General features: G+C 40.4%; 1 protein-coding gene across 1 annotated transcript in view; it reads right to left on the bottom strand.

The window, feature by feature from the left end:
* LOC149869243 (lipoxygenase homology domain-containing protein 1-like) overlaps nt 1-25,808 on the bottom strand; it is a 270,001-nt gene that overhangs the window by 157,750 nt on the left and 86,443 nt on the right. Inside the window, exons 20-24 of the mRNA XM_090037326.1 lie at nt 25,457-25,608; nt 22,122-22,276; nt 17,274-17,332; nt 16,927-16,971; nt 13,421-13,584 (exon numbers count right to left, since the gene is read on the bottom strand). Of these exons, the coding sequence (XP_089893452.1) occupies nt 13,421-13,584; nt 16,927-16,971; nt 17,274-17,332; nt 22,122-22,276; nt 25,457-25,608 (575 nt within the window). The remainder of the gene's footprint in view (nt 1-13,420; nt 13,585-16,926; nt 16,972-17,273; nt 17,333-22,121; nt 22,277-25,456; nt 25,609-25,808) is intronic.

The following is a 25,808-nucleotide window of genomic DNA, read 5'->3' as shown; positions in this document are numbered from 1 at the left end:
GCCCTGCTACACTTCCCAGTAAAACTGTTCTCTCCCCTCTGAAAAGCCTGGCCTGGGTATTTCCTCCCTGTGGGAACCCCTTTATCCAGGTAATTCACAAATCTGGGGCCAGGTAGGCGGTCTGCATCCCCTCGGAGCAGGTCGCTCCTTGCGGTAGGAGCCTCCAAGGCCTCTGGCTCCCTCCTGGGCTGCCTACCTGCTGGTAGCTCCAAGCACTGTTGCATTCTCCTGGGGGCTCTACCTTCTGCTCAGGGTTGGGTACCTGAGCTGCCTTGCATGGTCCCAGGGCTCAGTCCAGCTTAGGCCTACCATGCAGCACCTCCTACACCAAGTTGCTGGCCTCGTGTCAGAGGCAGGGGACCCAAGCCACCTCACATGGCTCCCAGGGTCTCAGTCCATTGAGGACCTGCTGTGCAGTGAAGCCTGCACCATGTACCTGTCCGCATGCCATGGGTTGGAGATCTGAGCCACTTCAAGCAGCTCCCAGGATCCCGGTCCCACTCCTGGACCATGCTGTGCACTGTCTGTGTGCCAGCTACCTGGCTGCATGCCAGGGGTCGCACACCCGAGCCGCTGCATGAAGCTCCCAGGGTCTGGCTCCGTACACCAAGCTGTGCAACATTATCACCATCCTCCTCATGGTGGGGCTGGTGACGCAGACACTCACCGCAAGCATCTGGCGATGGGGTCTTTGGGCTCTTCAGGGCAACTTTGCCCCACTGGCCAGTTCTTGCCAGCTCTTCTTCTGCCCACTCTCTTCTTCATCCCTCGAAGCAGCTGCCTGTGTGCCAGGCACTTTGCTCTTTTATAGTCTCTGGAGGCTCCACCCCCAGCTTATAAACCGACCAATCAGGATGAAATAGGTACAGTCTTCAACTAGGTCCAGGGCTTTTTGCCTCCCCCCAGTAGGGGCAGGACAACCCCCTCCCCAGCCATTACCTGATTGGTGGAAAGGCTCCAGCAATCACAATGAAAATTCTCTGAGCTCAGTGTGCCAGGCTGTTGCCAGCAAGTCCACCACACACATTTTAGAAACAATTTTAAATTGAGTATTTTGAGCAAAGGGAAAGTTAAGATGGAAAATATCATTGCCAAGTAGACCAGTAAAAGACATGTACATTTTGGCTTCTTTTTGGCAGACCAACAGTAGAATTTGAAAGAAACATAGAAAGTCAGAGTTGGAAGGGACCTCAAGAGGTCAACAAATCCAACCCTTTGCTCAAAGCAAGACCATACCCAAACTAGATCATTCCAGCCCGTGTGAACATTTGTGAACCACGCTGCACCCGGCGGGCTTCAAACATCCGGTCCCGTGCTGCTTGGCTTTGGGTATGTGAGCTTGCCCATCGCTTTGTCCCTGGTGTTGTATAGCCCGGATATGTTGCCCTGGGGTAGCCCTCACCCCAATCTCACCTGCCATGACTTTGCTCATAATTTCAGTGGTGGGGTCGACTACTAGGGCCTATCCGGAGTTGGGACTCCTGGGGCAGTGGTCTTCTGCGAGGCTCCAACCTCCCCTACACCTCGCCCTAATACCAGGCCTCGCCGAGATGCTCTTATTTCCGGGCCCAACCCTCATCTTGTGATGTAAGGGGCACTCTGCTACAGCTCTGAAGATCTATCCTGACCCTGAATCAAGCTGATTATAAGACCCTCCTCGGACTTCCTCCCTACCCCTCCAAAAGTGGGAAACAGAACAATGAAAATTAAGAAAAACACTGCCAGTAAGAATCCCTGGTTACAAACAAAGATTGGGCTCCCTGGCCCAGAGAATTCCACTCCCTATTAACCCTGTCTAAGGCACCCCTCTGTCCGGCTGATATCCTTCTGGAGTGCTGCACGGGACTACTCTTGGTCCCTCCAATTCCACCCTACTCAGTCCCTCGCCGAGTGGCTCTGCCCAGTAGGATCTTGCTTCCTGCAGCCCCTCTCGCTGCTTAGGCTCTCCTCTCTGCGTCGGGGTGGGCTCCGGGAGCCTTCCCAAACCCGTGCCAATCCCACCTGGATTGCAGGGTCATCTCTCATCACCCTCTCCTCAGGGCCGCCTCCTCTGCCAGTCTCTTCATCCGGAGTCCCTGGATCTTCGCACCTGGTTCCGCCATTGCAAATACAGGCATCTGGCGCCTCACTACTGGGGTCCTCCCTCCGGCAGCCTTGGGGTAGCCTCTTGCCTCGTGGCAATTCGTTGTGCTCCTCCTCACCTATGAATGGGACTCCAAGGGCACCTCCGCTTGCGGCTTCGCTCCTGCTCTCTCCCCCTTCTTCCTCCCTTTGATCGCTTTTAATTCTCCCGCACTCCGTTCATGATTAACTGCAGCTGGCTGCAGTTTCAAAAAGACACAGCTCATGAACTGCACAGGTCCACCTCCTCTTCCAGTCTCGCCGCAGCGTCAGCCGCAGGTAAGGGAATCGCTGTTTCTTTCTTGCTTCCCTCATCTTCCCAGTCGTGTTTTGGGACCTGGGGTTCCCCTTTGGCCCCTCGGGGTCTGTTCTGTGTAGTTCCCCTGTGACACAGGCTTTGTGAAGATGGGCCTTAAAAATCTCAAAGGATGGAAATTCCGCCACCTCTCTAGGTAGCTTGTTCCAGTGCTTCACCACCCTCCTAGTGAGAACATTTTTGCTAATATCCACATATTAGCCACATCGAAACATCCCCTGCTGAACCCTGAGAACATTGCTCCTTGTTCTGTCATCTGCCACTGCTGAGAACAGTCTAGCTCCATCTTCTTTCAAACCACCCTTCAGGTAGTTAAAGGCTGCTCTCAAATCCCCCCTCAGTCTTCTTTTCTCCAAAATAAATAGAGTCAGTCCACTCAGACTCTCCTCATAAGTCATGTTTCCCAGCCCCCGAACCATTTTTGTTGGTCTCCGCTGGACTCTCTCCAACTTGTCCTCATCCTTCCTATAGTGAGGGGGCCAAAACTGGACACAGTACAGAATAGAGGGGAATAATTACTTCCCTCAATCTGCTGGCAATGTTCCTACTAATGCAGTCCATGTTGTTAGCCTTCCTGGCAGCAAGAGCACACTGCTGACTCATAACCAGCTTACTGTCCACCGTAACACTCAGCTCCTTTTCTGCAGAACTGCTACTTAGCCAGTCAGTCCCCAGCCTGCACCAGTTCATGGGACTTTTCTATCCTAAGTGCAGGACTTTGCATTTGTCCTTGTTGAACCTCATGAGATTTCTTTTGGCTCGATCCTCCAATTTGTCCAGATCAAATCTGCAAATTTTGCTAAATACCTTGCCGCAAGGACATGAAGAGAAAAGGAAAGGGTAGAGGTAGGAGGGCTGACCAAGGGAAAAAGTAGCAATAGTATAATACGCAAGAAAGGGAGCAAGTCTCTTCAACATAATCTCCAGTACTGAGTAAATGGCTCAAATAATCAGACAAATATGTTCAAAAGGAGCTGTGATGCGTATCAAGGTTTGGAAGGCATTCAGAAGGCAGAAATCAGAGTCCATCCCAGGTGCTAAAAAGCACTGTTAAATAGCACTAGAAGATGATGCTGGAAGTGTCTGATTCCACTAAAGTTCAGTTTAGCCTCACAAGACTGTATTTCTATCTTATATTCTCAGCCCTCCTTGACATTCAGGCTGCAACTTAAGTGGCCTCAGCTTAGCCAAAACAATAGAATTGCACCCATGTATGCCAGCTGTGAATTGGGCCTACAGAGTTGGGAAGCAAACAAGTATATTGGACTTGACAGGACAGAACAGCATACAAAATCTCTATCCAGTGTATTCACAATGGATTGGATATGTTGGAACTACAGTATATGCTTCCCTAATACACACACACATGCATACGCAGCAGTCAGAGATAACCATACTCCTTCAAAATAGAAAGGATTGTTAAAGAATAAAATTAATTTTAAAAGTTCACAATATTGCTAAACTAAACCTGTGCTTAATATTCTTTCCACTTTTTATAAATAATGTAAATGCATCCGTGTGCCAAGAAAGTCATGTTTGTGCTCTGATGGAATTAAGGCAGGGCTGTTAATGGCAGACAGGGAATCAGTTGTATACAATGTTCTGACAGGATAAACAAAAGCATTATAGGTTGATTCCTGGCTACTGTTGTAGTTTGAGTTTGGATCAATTTATCTTGCTGTCAGATCAGATATCATGTTGGTCTCTCAGTGGTATTGACTCACTAAAATGTTGCTGTTTGCCAACTGGAATGCTGTCAAACATATGTCAGATTTAGCTCTTGCAGTGCAATGCAGATGAAAATTCTCTCACAATCACACTGTACTGCTAACAATTTCTTGCCCTACCATAAGCATCACATCTTGAATTTGCTCTCTCATTTTCAGTATTGACCCAACCATGTTGAATCACTGAACAAGTCAAATGTAAGCTGGCATTTACAAATCTACGTTCACATCCAGAACATTTCACACATTGTGGTAGAAAAAAGTTGACTTGTTCCCTAGTAACCAAAATGCCTATGAAAACTCTTATTGGCTAGGTACAGACAGTTAAAAAGCCCAAGGCTGAATCGATTCAATCTTTGTAAGTTAGCCTAAACTGCATAGATTGAAATGATAAACAAATGAACAGACATACACTTTTGATTCAGAAAATTCAGCCACATGCTTGCAGTGGCCCAGGCCAGAATCTGAGAGTTGCTAGAGCATGCCTCCCTGCTCGGCTGGAGCAGATAGTTTGGGCCATGGCTAATCTGCCCACCCTGTGAGGTGGGGCTTGCCAGGAAGTGTAAAGCATCCTGGGATTCTGGGGGGCTATGAGTTAACTTGAATCTGGAGGGGATCTGGCACAGGGTTCAATAAACCAATTTAACCTACATCAGATAGGTCTAAGACTACATCCATCCAGGTTTATCTGAAACTAGGTTCGGGCATTTTGAGACCAGTTTATGTACACTGAACTTCTGTTGCATTACAGATTTGAACTACTTTCCAATCACTTATACTAGTTTATGTGCAATTTATGTCCCTAGCCCTAGTCTTTCTGTTATGGCCTAATGGCTGCAAAAACAACAGTCAGTGTTATGTGGCATTTGTCTTCCTGGCACAAATGCAATAAATGGTCTGGCAGAGAAGAAAGACGGGGTCTTGTGGTTAAAACTCTGTGCTGGGAGTCAGGCAATCTGGGTCCATTGCTGGCTCTGCTTCAGACTTCTGAGAAGCCTTAAACAATTTACAAACCCTCTGTGTCTTAGTTTCTCAACTCTACAATTTAATAATCTCATGAGGATATTAGAAATTTCTTGATGCACTTGGAAATTCTCCAATTTCAAATCCAAGCTATTATTATTCAGGAGGACTCCAATATATTCACCTTGTTTGAATTTAGCTCAGGCCAAGTCTGATTTCCCCATAATTTGAATGACAGAATGGGAATAATGGATTCTAATTCTCCCAAATGACTTCTGCAAAGCGAGTGTCATTGCTCAAGGATAAGGTAATGTCAGTAACAATTATCTAGTCACCCTTAGACAGATACGTGAACCTCCTGCTGTTGACAGCCATGGAAGTTACATAGCCACAGTAAGGGAAGAATATATCCTTACTGACCTGTAACCTTCGACTCATCTAGTTTTGTGTACATCAGTTAAAAGACAGACATTATACAATAAGGGAAAACCCCACTTCACAGTCACTTCTGCAGTCACCCAATGCAGACAAGAAATGATGTGGTAAGGAGGGCATGAAGAGGGCAATGTTGAGGGTCTTTTAAAGCTCATAAAAGTGCTGAGATAACAGAACTGGAGTAGAACTAGAGTTCAGTATTCTGGGCCAAAGAGGTGGCCAAATGAACGAGCTATAGAAACTCTATACTCCAACACAAAAACAAGGCATTTGTTGAAGATCAAAACCCAGCTTGTTAACTACATGAAAATATGTTTGCTTCTTGTGAGATCTCCAGCTTGCAGTATAGTAGAGGTTGGATTGGGATGCAAATCCAAACTTCATGTAAATTTTGTTAGAGATGGATTTGTTTGTATGAATCTGGGATTTTAGTCTGGGTTATAACAGCAAAATGTTAAGCAGGCTCACCAAATCCAAGCGTTTAGGAGTCTAATTTTTGGGTTAAATATCCAAAGGTAATCAGAGACTCTGAATTTCTTAGGAGTTGCCTATTAGCCAGTATAATAAAAAGTGCTAAATGAGCTTCCCACCATATAATTTTACCCAAAAAACTTGAATCTTTATTTAAAGCTCCTCTGCCTTTTCAATTCTGAAACGCTATTAAGTACAGACAGCCAATTCTGTTAATTTATGGTAAATTTTGAGACGTTCTGAAGCGGGGGTACAGCTTAAACTTCTGAAGTCCCTGTTTATGTGAGACATACTGTCAGCATTCACTAACCTTAACAGCATTGCTGTCAGTGCAGTGACAGGAGTAATCCATTCTCTTTACAATATTTTTCTTAAATGTAAGAATCAGTAAGTATATTTACTTATCCATCTGTGTCAATGTTCATTATATTTTAAACAAGTCTTTTTTGTAAAATTTCATACTTTGCCATTGACCTGGGCATGAGCAGTTTTGGCCTGGTACTTTTGTGAAAGTGAAACTTCCTAATACAGCTTATATTTAAAAAAATGGCCATAAGTACTTATTGTGGCCTGAGCTTATGAATAAAGTTTGCTTTCTTAAGGGGACGCAAAGACATCATCTATACAGTACTAGGTTTCAAAATGACTTACACAGATGTCCCTTTCAGTTACCAGCATGCTCATGATATTCTCACTGATGTCAACAGGGCCTATCCTTGTGTAAAAAAGCAGAACTGATTCCATAACATCTTAATAAGTAAAATGGAAATTAAGGAACTCTTATTTCAAGAGGAACTTTCTCAGTAGCAAGATGGAAGAGAAAGCAAAATTGTGTCGCTAGTTTTCTGCCATACATAAAGTTTTTGTAACCTGTCTGCCTTAAACTCAGGTATTGGGTAAAAGGCAACATTCAGATGAGGTAGCTCTCCAGGCAAAATTCATCCCTGGTGTAATTCCACTGAAGTCACAGCGCTTAACACAACTGCTAGAGGCTAAGCTTGACAACCAGCTGATGAATTTCTCATAAGGCCACATGATCAACAGGATTTCAGGGAGCTCCTATGTAATGGCTGAATTCCCAAAAGTAACAAGATTTACTGACTGCACTAACTTACCTCCTGAGCCCTTGCAAATAATGAAGAAATCTAAAGGAACCAAAAGTATTTCCATGCTGTGAGCCTGCAATACCAGAGATATAATATCTAATGTACCACCAAAACCACCCAGAGTCTAGCCATGATGCTTGTATTTTTCAGATGTCTGAACCCAGCCAGATCCTTGAATTATAGCCAACAAACCTGGCATTGCTGAACATTAACTCTAGAATTAGAAGATGTTGTAGCCAGTCTCACAGAGAGACTCTAAGTAGAGAGGATATATATCTATAAGAAATTAAATGAACCCTACCTAAGAATCAATTTGTAATTTCTTCTAAGTTTATACAAACCTTGACCCTAAAAATAGGTCAGGTAACAGATACTGGAATAACTGTCACCATATTGTAGGACACTTAAGCATTGGCTAACTTTCTCCTGCAACCCTGTCAGTCCCTTTTCAAGTCTTTTGTGAGTTCAAGAGAACTCCCACTCCTTCCATTCCTGTACCTTCTAGCAGTACCCCAATTTATATCCCCCAAAATAGACAGCCACAGTCTGCTACCCACCAAATTAAAAAGCATGGGTCACATCATGACCACGTTTTAAGCTTTAAATATGGCAAAGGTGGAAGGAAGGAGGATGTTTCCTGCTAGTATGGTCAGAGAAAGTTACGTCAGAAATCACACTACTTCACTGGAAATGCTGTTTCAATTTTACCTCGTTGTGAGTTATGCTAATATTCAAGCGAGTCCTAGGAAATGTATCAGTATCCAAGACTAGGATATTGGTTGATAGGCATAAGCACAGACCCAAGGTCATTTAAAACCCACTTTTGTGAATTCTCTGAATGGCTGTTCCCCAAATGGGAATGAGGATGTCCCATGAGGTCTGCGCCTTTTCTAAGTCCTCACCATATACAACCATGCATCTACCATCAAAACAGCCTTAATTCACAGATGTAGAACAGTAGACAGCCCTTAGGCTGGTATTGTTCTTTAAAACACTTTGAAGGGGCTGAAGCCACACTGCAGTCTCCTTTAGTGGAAGGTATACCTCCAGCGGTGGTCAATTTAGATCAGAATGTAGACATGCTCTGACCTTACAGCATCCATGAGTAATACTTTTCATCATTTCCATTTGACCAGCAAAAACTGCCCCACCCTGGATAATGAGCTGACCTCAGTGACGCATTCTTAGTACATCTTGCCTGGACAACAGCAATATGGTACGCCTGAGTCCTTTAAAAACTCCAGCTAATATAGAATGCTGCAACATAATATCTGCAAGCAATTTACTTCAACAAATTACCTTAACTGTGAGCGTATCACCTGTCCTCTGCTCCCTCTCCTGTATTTCTATGAATATACTGTTAATTTCAAAGTCTTGGATCTTATCTTCAAGGCAGTCAATGGCATAGGTCCCTCTAAAGTTCTGGTACACAAACCACGGTCAACAACTCAATACCTCGAGCACATGGCACTTTCTGACACAAGGATAAAGCTCAACTGAACAGAAGACAGAATAGCTAAGGAGGCTGGTTCAAGATTTCAGAACAAACCCCTTAAGTAAGCTAGGGATCACAGACTGCTCCACCTTTTGCTCCAACTTCAAGGTGTACTTCTTTCATCTTGTTTTCTTCACTGTATACACTGCTATGGCGTTCATAAATAACCTTCTCCAAAAAAGTTAAACTGTAACAAAAAAAGAGAATACTAAAGAGAGAACCAGAATAGAATGGCCTAGAAGGAAGGGCAAAAACACTGAGTGGAGTACAGGGCTAAGGCATATCTATTGATTCTGCCATGTTCTTGAGAGCTCCTTGAGAAGCACTTCCAGTCCTACTGTTTCACATATGCCAAAGCTAGAACTGATCTCTCACATGCTTGCTAGCAGCAGGAGGGGGCTCCCTCAAGACAGCTTCACTGCCTCTTTTCTGGGTTTAGCATGTTCAGTGTGGGAGTAAGTAGAGTATAGCCCAGTCCTTGAAAACTAGTATGCTGTATTTGGTACAGGACCAATTGGGGCTGGTGGTTTTATACTGATTTTATACCCCTAATCATAGTGGGAAGCGAGGTCTAGCTTTCTGCTGGACAAATATGGTCTTAACTCTTTCAAGGTGTATCCAACTGTCCTTGGCCCTAAAAGAACTATTTTAACAACCAGGGACAGCTGCAGCATTGCAGTACTTGAGTCATGCACTGGCCCTGCTTGTGTCCTTTAAAAAAACAAAACATATTTGTTAGTTTTTCTTTACCATATAGATTTTTAATTATTGGAAACCATGAAGATAATGTAAATCTGTGGCATAAGGATGAAAGATAAGCAATGAACAAAATGAATAATTCTTATCCATCAGCCTAGATGACCTACATATTGGTAACTGATGGCTACTTCACTCTTTTGAATCATCCTTAGAGAAGTCTGATGATCTGTAAACTGAATGAAACCAAGATAAAAAAAATGTAACAAAAAAACCTCTCTTGATAAATTCAGTGTGTATGCAATAATATAACATGCACCTTATGAAAAGAACAGAATTATTTACCAATGCATCATTAGTAACTGGAAGGAAAAATTCTGAATTTTATATTTTGCTATAATTTATAAGGACAACTTAATAATTATTAAAGTTTAGTAACAAATGCTACTGAAACCATTGATAAAGTCCCCATTTATTATTTCTGGTTACTGCTAAAATCTGGCACTTTAAAACTGTTACTATGTGTTGTAGCAGAGTCTCTTTGCAGTAAAACAAGATTCTGTCTGCCATAAATGGAGAGGGAAGGATTATTACAGCCCAAGTCACAAAAGTCAGACCAGAGTTTGATCCACATTTTGAATTCTCCCCAAGACCAGGATTATTATACACTTGCCAGTGTGTTCAGTACTGTCAAGGCCAATGCTACCCCAAAGAGCTTGCAATCTAATCTGCTGAAGAAAACAGGATAAGTATCATGGTGAAACCCTTCTTAGGCAGGGGCCAGATTTTGCCATCCTTAGTAAAATAAAGCAGTACCTTATTTTGACAGCAGACCTACCATCTTAGATGCTCAACTAGTGTTAATCAGTGTAGTACCATGGAAAGTCAGCATTGCTAGGAAGGTCAGAATATGGCACCAACCTGTGAGCTGGATACAGCTTGCTTTTAATAAAGCTAATAGGATAACATTCCTGTGACTGTCTCTCTTTGGAAAGGGGGCAGAAATAATGTCCGTTACCTAACTTAGAAGAAATCGTATAAAGAAGAACTTTTTTCTAGCAGTGAGTTCTAGTAAGAGAAACCTCACCAGTCATGAAAGCACTAGAACCACTGGCTATAAATTATTAAAGCAATTAAAGTTTAGTTGCTCAATAATACCAGCATCAGTATTTGGGGGGAAAGTTTGAAGACTGTGTAGAGACATCAGAAGTGAACATAGGAAAGCATATTAAAATTATGAACATGGCTATAATTTTCAGCAGATCAACGTTCATTATTAGATGAAAAATTAATCTCCACAGAATAATCATTCACAGAAAATCACATCTGAATAATGCCAGAGGCAGAAAACGATACCCTAGAAGTAGAGACTCTTTCAACTCATGGAGAATTTTCCAAAGACACTCAGGAAAAAGATATTCTTACAGAGTGAATATGCCAGGCAGGGCAAATACAGCAGTTATAAATTTCTACCTCTTAGCCTATGCCTGGAAAAAAAATCAGTAAGAAATTACATCAACTGTGTTGTAGTTAGCAAACAGCTATCTTGTGTACCTAGAATTTCAGACTCCAGGCAAAAATAAGAATTATCATCATTAAAAGACAATAAGATGCCACAACCTATTAACTTAATCTATTGCAAGTGAAGAACCTAATTTCATTCTCAGAAGTTAGATAAATGACACATTTGCACCGATGAAATCAGTTTGTACACCAGTATATATATAAAAAGAAATGGACACATGACATACAATCCCTACACCAGCATAATTTACTTGGATGCAGAAAGAGTTACCCTGCGGTAAATCAGGTATAAAACTCCATCAGCATAACTTACTTATGGGGAAAATATCAGAGGTATAACAATACTGATGTAAATTACTTGAATCTAGTATAGTGTTACCCTGGGATGAATTAGGGGTAACGTTAAAATGATGTCTGTTTGTCTCCTCTGGATCCCAGCATAATTTGCTTGGCTGTACAAAACTGATGTCGAGTACAGTAATGTAAACATGTCACATATCTAGGTCCCTTTGCAAGCAGGAGTCAGAAGTAACCAAAGTTAGACAGGTTGTTCTTCTGACCCAAACCCGTGTAAATGACATTAGACTCCACATAAATAAGCTACAGAGAAAATGTTCAGATATTCTGCAAAAGACACCAGTTCGTAGCAGGTTAACCTTGCTACCTGCAAGCTTATTATAATCTTGATTATTGTCAGGATGATTCTTTTCTGTTGTGAACTATGTCCCAGCTTTAATTTGGGCTTTTATTTCTCTTTTTGTGGGCCTTGTGCCAATCTCCCTGCCACACTTCATGGTATCAACTGCGATTAAGGGCATGTCTGAAAAAATAATGTTATTTTGATTGTCCTGTGTCAGACACTTTGTTTGCATTTTATTTTTCCTTTAAGTCTAATGAACATCTGTTTATGGCTTTCAGCATGAGAGTTTATAAAAAGAAAAAAACCATGTTGATGCTCTCTGATTTCAGCTGGAGATGAAAGTCTTTATAGGCTACACATGACACAAAGGATAGAATCCTGACCCTTCTGAGTTCAGTGCGAATTTGGCTGTTGATTTCAATGCATCTAGGATCTTCTGTAATGCATTTAACAGACACAATGAGAAATAGCACCAAGAAAGAGAAATAGCATCCTACTCGCCAAAAATTCCAGATTCTTTGGCTGCTCACAAGTGATACTAAATTATTACATGATATTCTTTGGATATCAACTTAAATTGACAGAGTTCACAGAGAGGCAGAAAGCTATGTTTCAAACTGTACCTTGGCTTTCCTAATTTTTCTCTGCATGCCCATGTGATATTCTAATACTCTTCCCTAGTACTATGACAAAGTTTCCACTCTTATGGGATTCCATTTTGAGTTTCAACCCATTGAATAGATTGCGATTTAGCCAAGCTGTTCTAGGACAACGAGGCTAAGGACCTCTTCTTGTTTGTTCCCCATACTTTTCGCATTAGCATATAAACATTAATATCAGTATTAAAATTCAGAATTCTGATTAACATCCTAGTTCTGACCTCACATAGACCAGTATCATATAACTAGCTCTTAATTGACTCTGTTGAGTTACTTCCAGTTTGCACCCATGTCAGAGATGAAACAGTTCTGTGTTGCTCCCTCATCAGCACACAAACTTTGCACTTTCAATTGAAAAGCTTATGTTTACAAAGAAACTTTTTTAAATTGTATCTACCAATTGGTCCTCCATTATCTGCATACTGTGTCATATATAATGATGTCAATTTTAGGCACAGATCTAATCAAAAAGATTCTGGGCATGTCTACATGAGATGCTGACTGTGCAGTTGCTACTGCACAGTCATTTGCTTCTTGCATACACAACTACTAAATGACTACACAGTAACCACAGTTACTGCACAGTAGCGTCCCCAAATGGCTTTTTGGTGATGCTGACTGTGCAGTAGCTCATTACTACTGCATAGTAGCTTGTTACTATTGTGCAGCAGCATCGTGTCACACTTTGTAATGAGCTACTACACATATAGATATGGCCACTGTGAGCTGAACCAGCCTAAGGAGAAGCATGGGAAATACTGGGTCTTTGAAATATCCTGGGGTCAAGATTGCTGCTTTCTTCTCCAGCAAAATTTCTACACCCTTACTTCATCTAATCTAGAGGGATGAAATAAGGAGGGGGGCTCTTGCTCCCCTTACTGGCCACACAAACCAAGTCACAATTTAGCGTATTTGACTAAGGTGACATCAAGAATGGACTCAAGGAAATTACTTCCTGCCTCTCTGTGAACTCTGTCAATTTAAAATTGTCATGTCGTTCAGATGATGCAAATTCCCAGAACAAAATTTCTGCTTGAGGCTCTGATTACTCCACTTTCAATGATTTTGTTGACTTGACTACACAAATGCACCACACTTCCAGCAAAGCTTCCTGCAGCATCACTTAATTTAGCAAAATAAAACCAAACCCATTTATATACAGAATGTTTGAATCCTGTTGCTAACTATTCTCCATTTTGGAGGAAACCTGTTTCAAACATGCCTGGTTGGGTTAATTCTACAATTTTCATAGAAAACAGCCTTGTACCTTGAATGTATCCACGCTGTTGGGGTTAAACAGCTGGTATTTCCCAGATCCCAAAATAATTTGGCCAGAGGCCTTGTTTTCTCCATAAGCATAAAGAGACACTGTTGCTGTAGTGCCTGCTGCTTCAAAATTTCCAGTGATTACAGTAATCTTCCAGTCTCCTTCTGCAAAGTAAAAATTAAATGAAAACACTTTTATTGCAGTATCTGCTATATGGATGGTGAGTGTGGTGTGTGAGGCAGCTGATGTGCAGGGACCTGTTAACTGCAGTATATCCCAGTAGTAGTTGTGTTAGGGAAGCAGTGCCTGAACTGCAGAACATTGCAAGTTCAGGATGCAAAAGCAAAGATGTTCCTCTGAACCTCCCCCAAATTTTCTCAGTTTACATAATTGGGCTGGAAGTCTCATGAGAATTGATTCCTCACTGATATTTTTCATTTGGATCATCAGGTGGTAGAGGAAAAAGAAAAGAGCCATTCCTGCAGTACTTGGGTCATGACCCATCCGCAGCCCAGAAATGTAACGGGGGGGAAAAAATGGGAATATATCAAACCTTCAACATTGTTAGAATTAAATCAAAATTTCATTCTCATCTTGCATCCTTAACACTGACCTAAAATTAGTATGCCATGTCAACAAGAGACCTAGCTGCCAGTAGAAGTGGGATTTACATGGGAAATTGTGTTTTTTTCATGAGATTTATAGTAAGATTTATTATAGATGTTTAAAACAATAATATTAGTGCACTGTATTAGAGAATTCATGCATATTGAAATCATGAATGCTTTATAATTAGTGATTTTCAAACCTTTTTTATATTATAGAACTCTTGTTTAGTGAGAGAGCCGTTCGAAGACAGTCCAGAAACGAAAATTGTGCTCTTGCACCTGAAAAGTACATGCCCTCTGTTGTTTTTTTTAATTGTGCTTTTTGTCCTTTGTGTACAACTGGTTCCATTAACTGGTTTTTTATTCATTTTCCAGGAAGCAAACAACAAATGAATCCCAGCACACAAACTTGCTATTAATAAATGTCACACTGTATTCTACAGTGGTATTAATAGAAAGCTTTGTGCCTGTTAATTGCTGCATGAGTTAAGCCTCTGGTATCTGACAGAAAACATTTTTATCTTGAGCTAGCCTGATTATCCTATGCTTTTTCTACTTTGTATGGATGCATGTGTCCAACACTATATAGGTGTGGCAGGGGTGACAAAGAGGAACGCGTCCCCTAATTCCCACTGACAGTCAACAGAAGTTGGACATTTCCCTTTGGGCCTACCTCATCTTAGTTTGTACAGACCTACTTTTGTAGAGAGGAAATCTCATCAGTTAAGGGGACACTGATAAGTAGCATGACTGACAAGGACAGGAACTGTACGTGGTACCTCAATTTAAATTCAAATTCCCAAACTGTGGAAATTTTTCAGTGGGTTGAAAATAGTTTTGCCTGGATTTCTGTTACCTCAGCCATCATGTTCCAAATGTCTTTTCTCTGAAAGTCTAAAACCTGCCTCAAAAGATTAATCTATGATGTTAGTACAATTTTTTACGGAAGTCAATGTAACTATTTTTCCTGGTTCCCTGTACACCCTCCTCTAACCCTAAGGTCAGCTCCAGAGCCACATTATTAGTGCCTTTGCATCTTGATATTCTGGCCACTTTTAGGAAATATAGAGGAGACACCTTACTGAGCATACCCTAGTTAAACTGCACTGTGCACTCCCCAAAGATGAAGATGTTCAGATAGCTTTTGGTTTGGCCCCATAAACAGAGAGGAACCACCAGCAAAGTCCAAATCCAAATTTTTATCAGGAGCCAGACTTCTACCAGCACATGGGAGGGTCCTGATTTGGACCCGTCTGTGCTTACACTGAACACCTAGGAGTTCTGAAATGTTCTTTGTTGTTTCATTTAGAGCCAAAAGTAAAGAGAGACCTTGGGAAGACAACAAGGGAAAGGAAATGGAGATAGAGAAGAGAATGTGGGCATGGCATATGGATCTGTCTTCCTGAGAACAGAAACACCCATGGTCAACTTTGGAAAGAAAATATGTGCTTCTTCCCAAAACAGGTGTTGCAAACATCAAGTGTTAATAGAGCATAGTTCTGGTTGTTTCTGGAACCAGAAAGCTAGCAGCATTTTTTATAACACAAAACATTTGAGATTTTTATATTGGTTTTTATCAAGACAGAGAATAAAAATGAGACCTTTTGATAACTGCAATTAAAAAAAACCAAACCAGTGAGTTGGGTCAATGAGCCCTCAGAATGGCCTATAGATTGATGCTCATGTCTAGCAACTAGGAAACCCAGGTCAGTGTCCCTGCTCTGTTTCACCACAAACCAGATGAGTGCCCTAGCCCACCCCTATTCTCTGGCTATTTTCTTCATGTGCCATTGACTACACATATACCACACAGACCTGCCTGCCTTGACCTGAGGACAGTTTTATCTAAGCCAATGTTTTCACAAAAGCATTTGATCTGATACAAGAAAGCAAATTTAAAGAGAAAAGAAAATGACCAACTCTACTAGCTAGCAAGGTGGTGTTTTATTTTCATAAAAACAAGGAAGATAAATACATGATTAGTATTGCCTCCTATTATTTTCTTGGGCATCTGTGGCCATTTCTATATTCTGTGATCTTTAATGTTTATGCTCATGCTTGGCTGAAATGACACAATGTAGTGTCAAGCCCTGCCAGTACAGGAAGAACCAGACAGAGCATTTGAAATGGGTTTTGTGGCACTAGCCTTTGGAAAGGGCTGACCTAACTGTGGTACCACACCAACAAGACAGAGATTATAACTTTCTGAGAATGGCACAGAGAGGACTGAAGGCAAAGCTAATCATTTTTCCAAATAAACTTTATAAAAATCAAAATGTATATTTGAATATAATTTTAATAATAATTAGATATGCATTTTTTGCCATGGGGATACCACTTGAAATGAGGTAATGGGTCTCAGTGGATATCTTGATTACTACAGTAAACTATGAATAAACATTTCAAAACTTCTTCCTGGCAGTTTCCAAATTATTGTTCAATCTCTGACATAATGTATTCCTCATGGTTGGGGAAAATGTTTATGTTATTAGGATATGGAGCTTAATCTGCATATGTGACAAGGACAGAAAAATCAACAAGTAGAGTTGAACGAGTAGAGTTGGAAAATGAAAAACTAATGGTAAATAATGATTATATATTGCCTTGAGTGAGAGATCCATGATGGAAGGTATTAACAAAAAAAAAAAATTAAAATTGAGCACCAATGAAAATTATATATTTCCAGACAGCAAAAAGACACAAAAACAAAAAAAATGACAGACTAAGAAAAAGAATCTGCAAAGGGCAATACTGAAGTGATTTAGCATTCCAGTCAAAATGAAAAGTTCAGGGATTACTGAAACATTCAAATAGTGTGTTGGCAAAAGACACGTGTGGCAGGTAATTCAAAAACAGAAACAATCTTGTTGAAAAGAAGAAATATGTAATAGGACTTACCATTTGCTTCCTCTTGCATTTTTGGTGGTTGGTTTATTTCCAATTCTGCCAAATATAAACAATGAAGTACAGTTAATAAAAGACTTGTCTGGTGAAATTAAGATTAGCTGGAGGTGGAGGGGAGGTTGATATTATATGACATTAACCATTGGGTTGCTGTATAAGTGAACACTCTATCTTTTACCACACTAGTATTTCCCCTAAAATACCCCTGGGAAATGGAACTGGGGAAGTAGCAAAATGCTTACCTCTGACATTCTAAGTCTAAATTCAGCATAGTTTGATTCCATGCAAAAGAATACAAATTATTGATATCATTTTCATCATGTAATAGTAGTAGCCCTTACCTTGAGGGTAGAGCTCAATTTCTGAATGAATTATACCTTGGGACATAAACGGGAGCCACCTAAGAATAGCAAACAAACAAGAAAGAAGTCAGGCATCAACTGGTTTTTCTTTGCATTAGTATATTATTGAATAATCCAATCCTGGCTTCGAATGTTGAGTACATGTAATAACAAGGCAACTGTCTCTCGAACAGGTGCAATACAGTTTGATATACATTGGGTGCATCTACACCTGATGCCACACTGCTGTAGCAACATGCTACAGTGACATAGGATCCACGGGTGTCTACAAGTGACCAGCAGCTACTTCGCCATAGTGGCACACTCGGCGTGCCACTATGGTGAAGTAGCTGCTAAATATAACTGTGCACTGTGTGTGTGCGTGTACAGTTCAGTATGGGTAGTTACAGAAGGAAGTATTAAAGCACAGCACAGTAATTTTGCCATAGGGCAACATGTAGATGCACCCATATTCATGAACACCACGTGCCCCTGGAGGCTGGGGGGGTATGGTGACCATCTGCAGGCAGTGGCAGTGGTGGCAGGGGAGTGATGGTGGTGAGCAGGGAGCTCCTGCAGGTGGCTGAGGCAGTGTTGGCGGGGAGTGAGGAGTGGCAAGTGCTGACCAGCAGTCGGCAACCACCAGCAGACACCACCAGCAGTGGTAGCAGTGGCCAGCAGCAATTGGGGACTGCCCACAGATGCCACCAGTGGTATTGGTAGCAAGAGGTAGGGGTGAGCAGTGACCACCCACAGGCACCACTGGCAGCATCGCTGGCACTTTTCATAGGGGGTGCACTGCCAATTTCAGAGGATGTACGTGCACCCGCATGCAACCCCTATGCATCGCCAATGCTCATAATAAAGGCCCTTTGTAGGGCCTCGATCCTACAAAGACTCTGTCACTGGAATTGAACTAACCAGATAGGATCTCTTTGGCTGGTTGCTTTTTTTTTTTAACTTATACTTCTATTTCCTGCAATACATTTATACCTCACAGGGTGCATCTACATGAGAAACTTTACTGCACATTTGTCTAATCTAATATACATGCACAGCAATTAGACTAAACACATCTAGCTTATGAAGATACAGGCATAGGACAAATCTTATCCCCCCTTTCTCCTGATGCCCCAGGACATGCCCATGCACAGTATACTGAGCTGCCCCCAAGGTCAATGAAGATGCAGTCTAGTCAGTCTTCTTTCTAAGAATGACCAAACCAAAAGGTACTTTTCAACACTCTTACCCTGGAATCCATCTACCCAACTCTTTTAGTTCATTTCTGTTCCACAAAAATTGACTGTAGAGAAGGCTTTTTTTTTTGTCTCAGTTTACTGAACCCAATTAATTTCTTGTGTGACAACTAACTTCCACAGAGTTACACTAGGGATGAATTTAGTCTATAGAGTCAAATCTGGAACTCTATGCCAATTCCAATTAAGCAGGGTTGTGCAAGATGGCTCCAGAGAAGGCAAGAGGGATAGATTTTTTCTTTATCCAGCTGCAGAACCTGTCCCTGTGGCTAACATCAGGGTCGCAATAGCTCTGTCACTGCAGCCCTACATCAGGAGTCAAGGTTAGCTTACAAAGGTACAAAGCAGCAACTGCATCAGGCATCCTTCTTTTCCCAAAGGACATGTCAGAACTGCCTTAAGTGCTTGGGTAAGGGTATCCCTCGTATTGCTCAGCTGTGGGGTATGTGGGGCTCTTCTGGCAGAGGTTTCCCTTAGCCAGAACCTCCTTCTGATGCCAGGACCAGAACTGTGTCAGTTCTGGTACCTAGCAGCTGCTATATGCAAGATAAGCTCTGCTTTTTGGAAAACAACTGTGATTTAGCTGAAGTTGCAAGTAAAAATATATTCAGTTTCTGAAAACTTGTATTGCAGTTCTCTGCATCTCCAGTGTCTCATCCTGTCAGTTTCCAACCACCACCACATGTCAATTTCACACCAAGGACTGGCATGAAACTGACAAAGAAAGAGAGAGGTCTGCAACAACAGGAAGAGATGCTGAAAATAACCAGAAATGATTACCAGTAACACCCGCAGGAAAAAGGTCAGTGAAACTCCTGATAAATATTCAGTCCCTTTTGTTTCCAGAAAAGGAAAGAAAAGAAAAACTTTAGAAGGGGTAGGACGTCATATGGCTCTTTTCTAATTAAATAAATTTTGCTTTGCTGACTGAAAACAGAGAACTGGGGCCAGAGCACTCAGCACCTTCAGCACCTCAGTACTGCTCTAATTCACTAATAAACCCAATCCTATAAGGTCTGAACATCCCCAACAGAACCTTTAAAAAGGCACTTGCCATTAAAAAGAATTTTTTACCTTAAAAAAAGAATAAAAAACCTTTAAAAAGAACTTAAAATCTAATCACATCTGACCCTAATAAATCAAATGCACCAAAAAACTGACCTTCTGTTTTTCATTGCTAAATATGTATTAGCCTAATGGCTTATTTATACTGTGCTCCTTTTAAAACCACATCGTGCATATATTTTATCATCTTAAATTCTGAAAGAGAAATATTACTTTTTCATTAATACACCTCAAAAGATTATTTTAAGAAAAATCCAAGAGAGTGACTAGATTCTGCCTAGAAAAAAAACTGAAGTCAGGCTTTTATCAAGTTAAAAAATGCTGATACTTCTGAAGTTAAATGACAAAAATAGAGAATATAGTATCTTGTTCGTTCCATAGATCAGGAAGGAAAAAAAACAGACAAGTTTTCTGGTATCAAATTGAAATAGTCATTATGGCTGAAGATAAAACATATGAGAAGTACCTCTGATGAACAAATCATTTCCCTTCCTTGAAATGAGCACTGTGTTTCTGCTGTACCTTTTAGCCAATAAGGCAGAATCAGAAGCCACTCCTTGATAGTCTTGCTGACCTACCTTAACCTCTCTACAGTAGCATTATTCTTTTCAATAAAAAGGAGGAAAGAAAGAACTTTTCCTTCCTTTTCCATTTTATAGTCTCTGCTGTTCAACTCTTTCCACTGACCAGACTCCTATATGCTAATTATCCCAGCATGAATTCACCAAAGTGCCCTGTCATGCATGACTTCTGAGTCACGTGGCTCACTGGAGGATGGATTTAATACTAAGCTGATCTTCCTTGCTTGAGGTAAGCAGCTGGCCTCATTTCTCTGTTGAGTCTGCTGCCAGATTCATGTCAGAGAGAAGTATATGTTTGTTTCAAAATGTATTGATGGAACAACAACCCAATTGCACCCAAAGCTGCACCCCTTACTTACACAAGAAATGCTTCATCTCATACCTATATATTTATCTTTATATATATAATTAATTAGGATTTAGAGTATGCTTTTCATCTCAAAGCATTTCCCAGAAGCACGCAAACATATTTATTCCCATTTTAAAGATAGGAGACTGAGGCACAGGGAGTTTCAGTGATCGGTCAAAGTTATGAACAAATGAATGACACTTCTGAATGTACTATGTGATATGATTAGAGCACTGGTAATTCCTGTGTAAAATGATCCTTTTCCCCAAAACTTAAAGACTTTCTGCTTTTTTGAAAATAGGTTTATTATGTATTGTTGCTTCAGATTTTAGATTCAACACATTGCATGGATTAATAATAGCCCTTGACCAGCTGGAAAGCTTGAATGTGGCATGATAATACCATACATCTACCTGATAAGCAATTAAAAGAAGCTTTTCTGAGATAAGGACATGAGCTATGCTGCCATAAGGACAGCTGAGCTACTTGCAAACAGTTAGCAATGATTAGAAGTAAGAACATCTACCTCTTTTTCAATTAAAACAGGATAGTTTGGAGCAAATCCAGTCTTGCACCATATTAAACATCTTTTCTTGTGCAATAATATATTATCTCATATTTTCAAATCCAGGTATCTGGTAAATCAATTTGCCAAAAGTTGGTATTTTGTTCATAGAAATACAGATACCTAGCAAGAGCACCTAATTCCATCAGTGGAAAGCAAATACAAAGCTCAGCAATTCAACTCAGCCTAGCTTGACAAATGAGTCAGGTGGAAAAGGGGGCTCAAGTCAAATAATGTACAATAGGTACTTCTCCTTGTCCTGACATCCCCTGGTTTACTCCTAGAAATAAGACTAACCAGACTGCATCTTAATTGACCTTGGGCAGCTCAGTGTATTGCACATGTTGTGGTGGACCAGGGTGAAGAGACGTCAACCAGGATGCTTTATGTAGGGTTATGCAAATATGGTTTAGTCTGCAAGTTTGGGCAATGCCATATGTATTATCTGTATCCACATCATTCTCTAAAATGTAAAAAGCCTGAATGACACAAGATTTCTCAAATGACTTTAGCTATGCTCATTTAATTACTTACATTGAAGACCAAAATACTTCTATTTGACATTCTTTTTTCCCCTCTCTCCAAACCCAGTGAAGGAACAAAGGCTACTGCTACTGTGTAAGTCTGTTGGATTTCCCATGGAGAATTATGCTTCAATTTAAAAACTTGCTTGTATGATTTATTTTCTCTTTCAATATGGGAAATTCTCACCCACAGTCTTGAGCATTGATCCTTGTGTGCACAGTTCAATAATATAATGTGCTGAGATACAAAATTGCCTTTGCTACACATTACCTGGCAATCACTACATTGAACAATCCATGCTGGAGCAATAAGTAATATGCATCTAGATAAATAACACTTTGTAATATTCTGAATTTGCCTTTTCCTGGAAAAAGCAAACTTAACACATTTATTGGCAAAACATCTCACCTGGGCATTGTGGACAAGGTTCAGAGCCCAACAAACCAATATGACATTTGAGAAGACAAAGCTACATTAAAAACAAAAGAACTGTGTGTAAAATTCTACCTCTCACAGTTGAAAATATATTCAGAGTCCTTCTCAGCTTCTCTGATGATCACTTTATCGCAGTACCAGTACTGTGACTTGTTATTGGCCTCACAGTGCAACAGCACCTTCTGCAGCTTTCCAAGAGATACAGCTTCTATTTCAAATGTATCAACCTAGAAGACAAGAGCCAAACAACACCACACAAGACATGGCACACTGAGAAAGTCTAAAAAGCTGCTGTATTATAAGAACCTGAGCCAACTCTCATAACAGCCAAGGAAAATATTCCCATTGGCTTTAATGGGAGTCAGATTGTACTTGAAGGGCCTGACCAATGCCCATTGAAGTTACTAAGCATCTTTCCCCTAAATAAAAGAATGAGTCTAATAATTAAAATTACTTGTTTATCCCTGCTCCAAAAATGGTACAGAATTCTTCAGTACTGGTCCAAAAACTGACAAGTTTGTTCCACCAATTTCATTTAAGGTATTTTAAAATCATGTTCTTAATAAGGGATATTTTTAAATGTAGACTTCCCTATCTTTTGGTCTTTATGGTTTCTCCTACTTACTTTACATGGTGTTTTCTTTGAAGAAGCTGAAATCTGGTGTGCCATTTTTTCTTTGTTATCTATTTACATTTGTGCTTAATTTTGATAAAGACTACTTTATTAAAGGTGTGCAGCTAGCTAAACAAGACAAATGTTCAGGTTGGCCATGTTTTGACATAGTAAAGAAGAGTATACAGTTCACTCCAAAGTAAACAGCCTGAATCACTTGCAATGTAAACATCCAAAGAAACAAGGTCAAAAGCTATAATTTAAAGTTATATGCACAGGGAGGCAAACAACTGCATTAAGACAATGCAAAGTTTGCAGTCAAACATCAAAACAGGAAACTACAGGTTATCCATGCAACCTTATTTTTGACTCATGTGTACATATTATATATACTCGTCAATTTTCCAGAGGGCCCTGACCTGAGATAGTACATACTGAATGGATAGCTATTTGATATTTCTCTTCATTCTCATTAGTTTGTGTGGCCATGTCCATTATTTACTGCAACTACCCAGACCGCCTGCTGAATACAGAATAATTAATTTCCTGAGGGGGCCTTGCTATAGGACTGTTATTGCAACATCTAATTTCCTTTAAACATTAATAGATTGTTCTTCACAACACCCCTCTGAAGGGAGGTGGTGTTATCACCTCTATTTTACAGATGGAGTCAAAGCATACAGATTAAAGCAAAACTGTCAAAATGCCAGCTGCTTTTGGGTGCAAGCATTAATATTTACACTAAGCATTAATTAGTATTAATATATTCAGAACACAGCTTCAATAAACTGTCCTCGGTTTCACCTGGGAGGGTTCAGCATTTTTGCAAAGCAGATCCTAGGTCTCTCAAATTGACTATCCAGAAAACAAAGAAACATACAGGCCAGGTACAGACATTACACTTTTACTGGCATAAGTGATTAGAAACCAGTCTACACCCGTAACAGAACAGAAGTTCAGCACACAATAACTAATTTAAAAATGGCTGAACCTGGTCTAAGATTCTTCCCCCCACTCACCCTCCACCAAAGTGCAAATGTGTATTCTGTTCACTATCAATCTGAACTACTCTGCTTACAGAAAACCACATACCTTAGATCAATTCTGCCTTGAGCTTTTTGAATGTCTGTACCTAGCCACAATGAGCAGCCTCTTGTGAAAAGTTTGGTCAATTTCCTGTGTGATTTCCAGCATCATACAGGAAATCTGTGGCAGAAATATTGATAAAATACAGTTTTCTTGGACAAAGAACAACTGTTTTATCCTCTAAACAATTTTTTCCCCCTGCAAACCCATGCCTCATTTGTGCCTGTCAACTTCTGCAGTTAGAACTGTATCCTCAACCTTTTATATAAATTATAATGAAAGGCATTGTCACAAGCCTACACAGTAGAGCTCTCTCAGAAACTTTAGCAAGGTTCATTGACTCCTTTAATGATTACTTATATCTAAGGCATTACAAATATGGGAAAACCTGTAGTCTATGTTGTTAAATGAGTATAGATCTACTTGTGCTTTCCCAATAGATTATCATTTTGCCAGACTTTCTAATAACAATTCTTCCATATTTATATAGGGAGTTGATTTTTTTTTAAAGTATTATGACAAATAAGTGACAGGAGCCAATGCGTCTGCATTAACTACACCCTCGGCATTAGGTCGCCAGGCTAAGACCATGTCCTGTGTGACACTACCCCTACACAACCATGACGTCCTTAAAGACAACCATAAAAAAGTTAGCAAATCATGGACAAATGTCTTCTCAGTCTCTTTCAGGCTGGAGTCTCTCTCTTATGGCTAGGTGTTGCCCCAAACTTCTGCTCTGGGTTCTTCAGCTCCTGCCTTGCCAAACTCCTATTTCAGCCTTGTTCCTTTCCCAACATCACCCACCTATTTCTTTTCAGTTGCCAGATGGCAGTGTAGATTACTGGTTCCCGAGCTAGCTTCAGTTCTGAGACATCTGGCATTCAATCCTACTCCTGCTATTGCTTTGTGTGGCCCGTGCCTGTGTTCTGGGCAAATACTCCAACAAGGCATTCTGTATCAATTTTGAGGTGGGTAAACATTTCTCCCATGTTACAGATGGAGAAACTGAGTCACAGCAGAGGCTAAGTGATTTGCCAAAAGCCACTGAGGAAGTTGATAACTGAGCCAGGATCATTATTTAGTAGCCATGCTACAGCAGAATTTTAGGAGTTCCAGAAGTTCAGACACTTGCTCAGTCCATTAAGCCACGCGACAGAATGCTGCATGTATTTAACTTATAGAAAGGCTTTTAGGTGAATGAAAGACAAATGAGATTGCTTCCTTTTTACCTGGGCTGCATTCAGCAGAATGAAAATGCTTTTTGGTATACACCACATGTTAAAAGAAATAAACAGCAAATGGGATCCTGCGGAGACCTGAAGTAATGGAATAATTTCGATGCACTCACTTGCGTCCAGCTTTAATTCCTTGTGCCTTGACTGAAAATGTCTGTATTTTCCTATGTGGTTTCTCTTTCTTCTATTTTTATATTTCTCTCATATCATTCTGTTTAAGCTTCTCTTGCCTGTTTACTCATTTGGCTTATTATTCCTTTCCAGTTTACCTAGTCGTTTTATTCTTACTTCTAATATTGTCTGTTATGAAAACACTGTATTATAGTTTTAAAATATTTAATAAAAAGTAGCTAAAGTGCTGTGTAACTGTAGCCAACATTTCCATTTGTTCCTTGCAAAAGCAATTTTTAGCATGTGTAAAGGCTACTTAAAAGCATTTCTGTGAATATGCAAAATTCCTTGTTCAACTTTACCATTCCTCTCTGAAATTTCACTGGCATATCTGATTTATGCAGAAGTCTTAAACCAGAATCTCCTCTTTTTCCATAAATACAAAGGTAAACTGAAGAATCTGTTTCAGCTTGCTCCAAATGGCCAGTGTAGACATAAACGTTGTATCTTATAACTTCCAAAAACAAAACAGAAAAAGAGAAGAAAACACGAGTTAACTGAGTCCACAAAGAGAAAGATTACAATCCATGTGTATTTGACACTTTAGCATACTGAAGACTTTACCACAGTGTTTTCTTTGCAATAAATTTTCAGTTAATGTTCACCCCTGAAAATTCTTGTAAGAACTTTCATCTTCAATTGCATATTTGTGAA

The sequence above is a fragment of the Crocodylus siamensis genome, chromosome 3 (assembly GCF_052110815.1).
Source record: "Crocodylus siamensis isolate JL-2025a chromosome 3, ASM5211081v1, whole genome shotgun sequence".
In the NCBI taxonomy this organism is placed as follows: Eukaryota; Metazoa; Chordata; order Crocodylia; family Crocodylidae; genus Crocodylus; species Crocodylus siamensis.
Note: the sequence above shows the minus strand (reverse complement) of the source record. Positions and strands in the feature narration are given on the sequence as shown.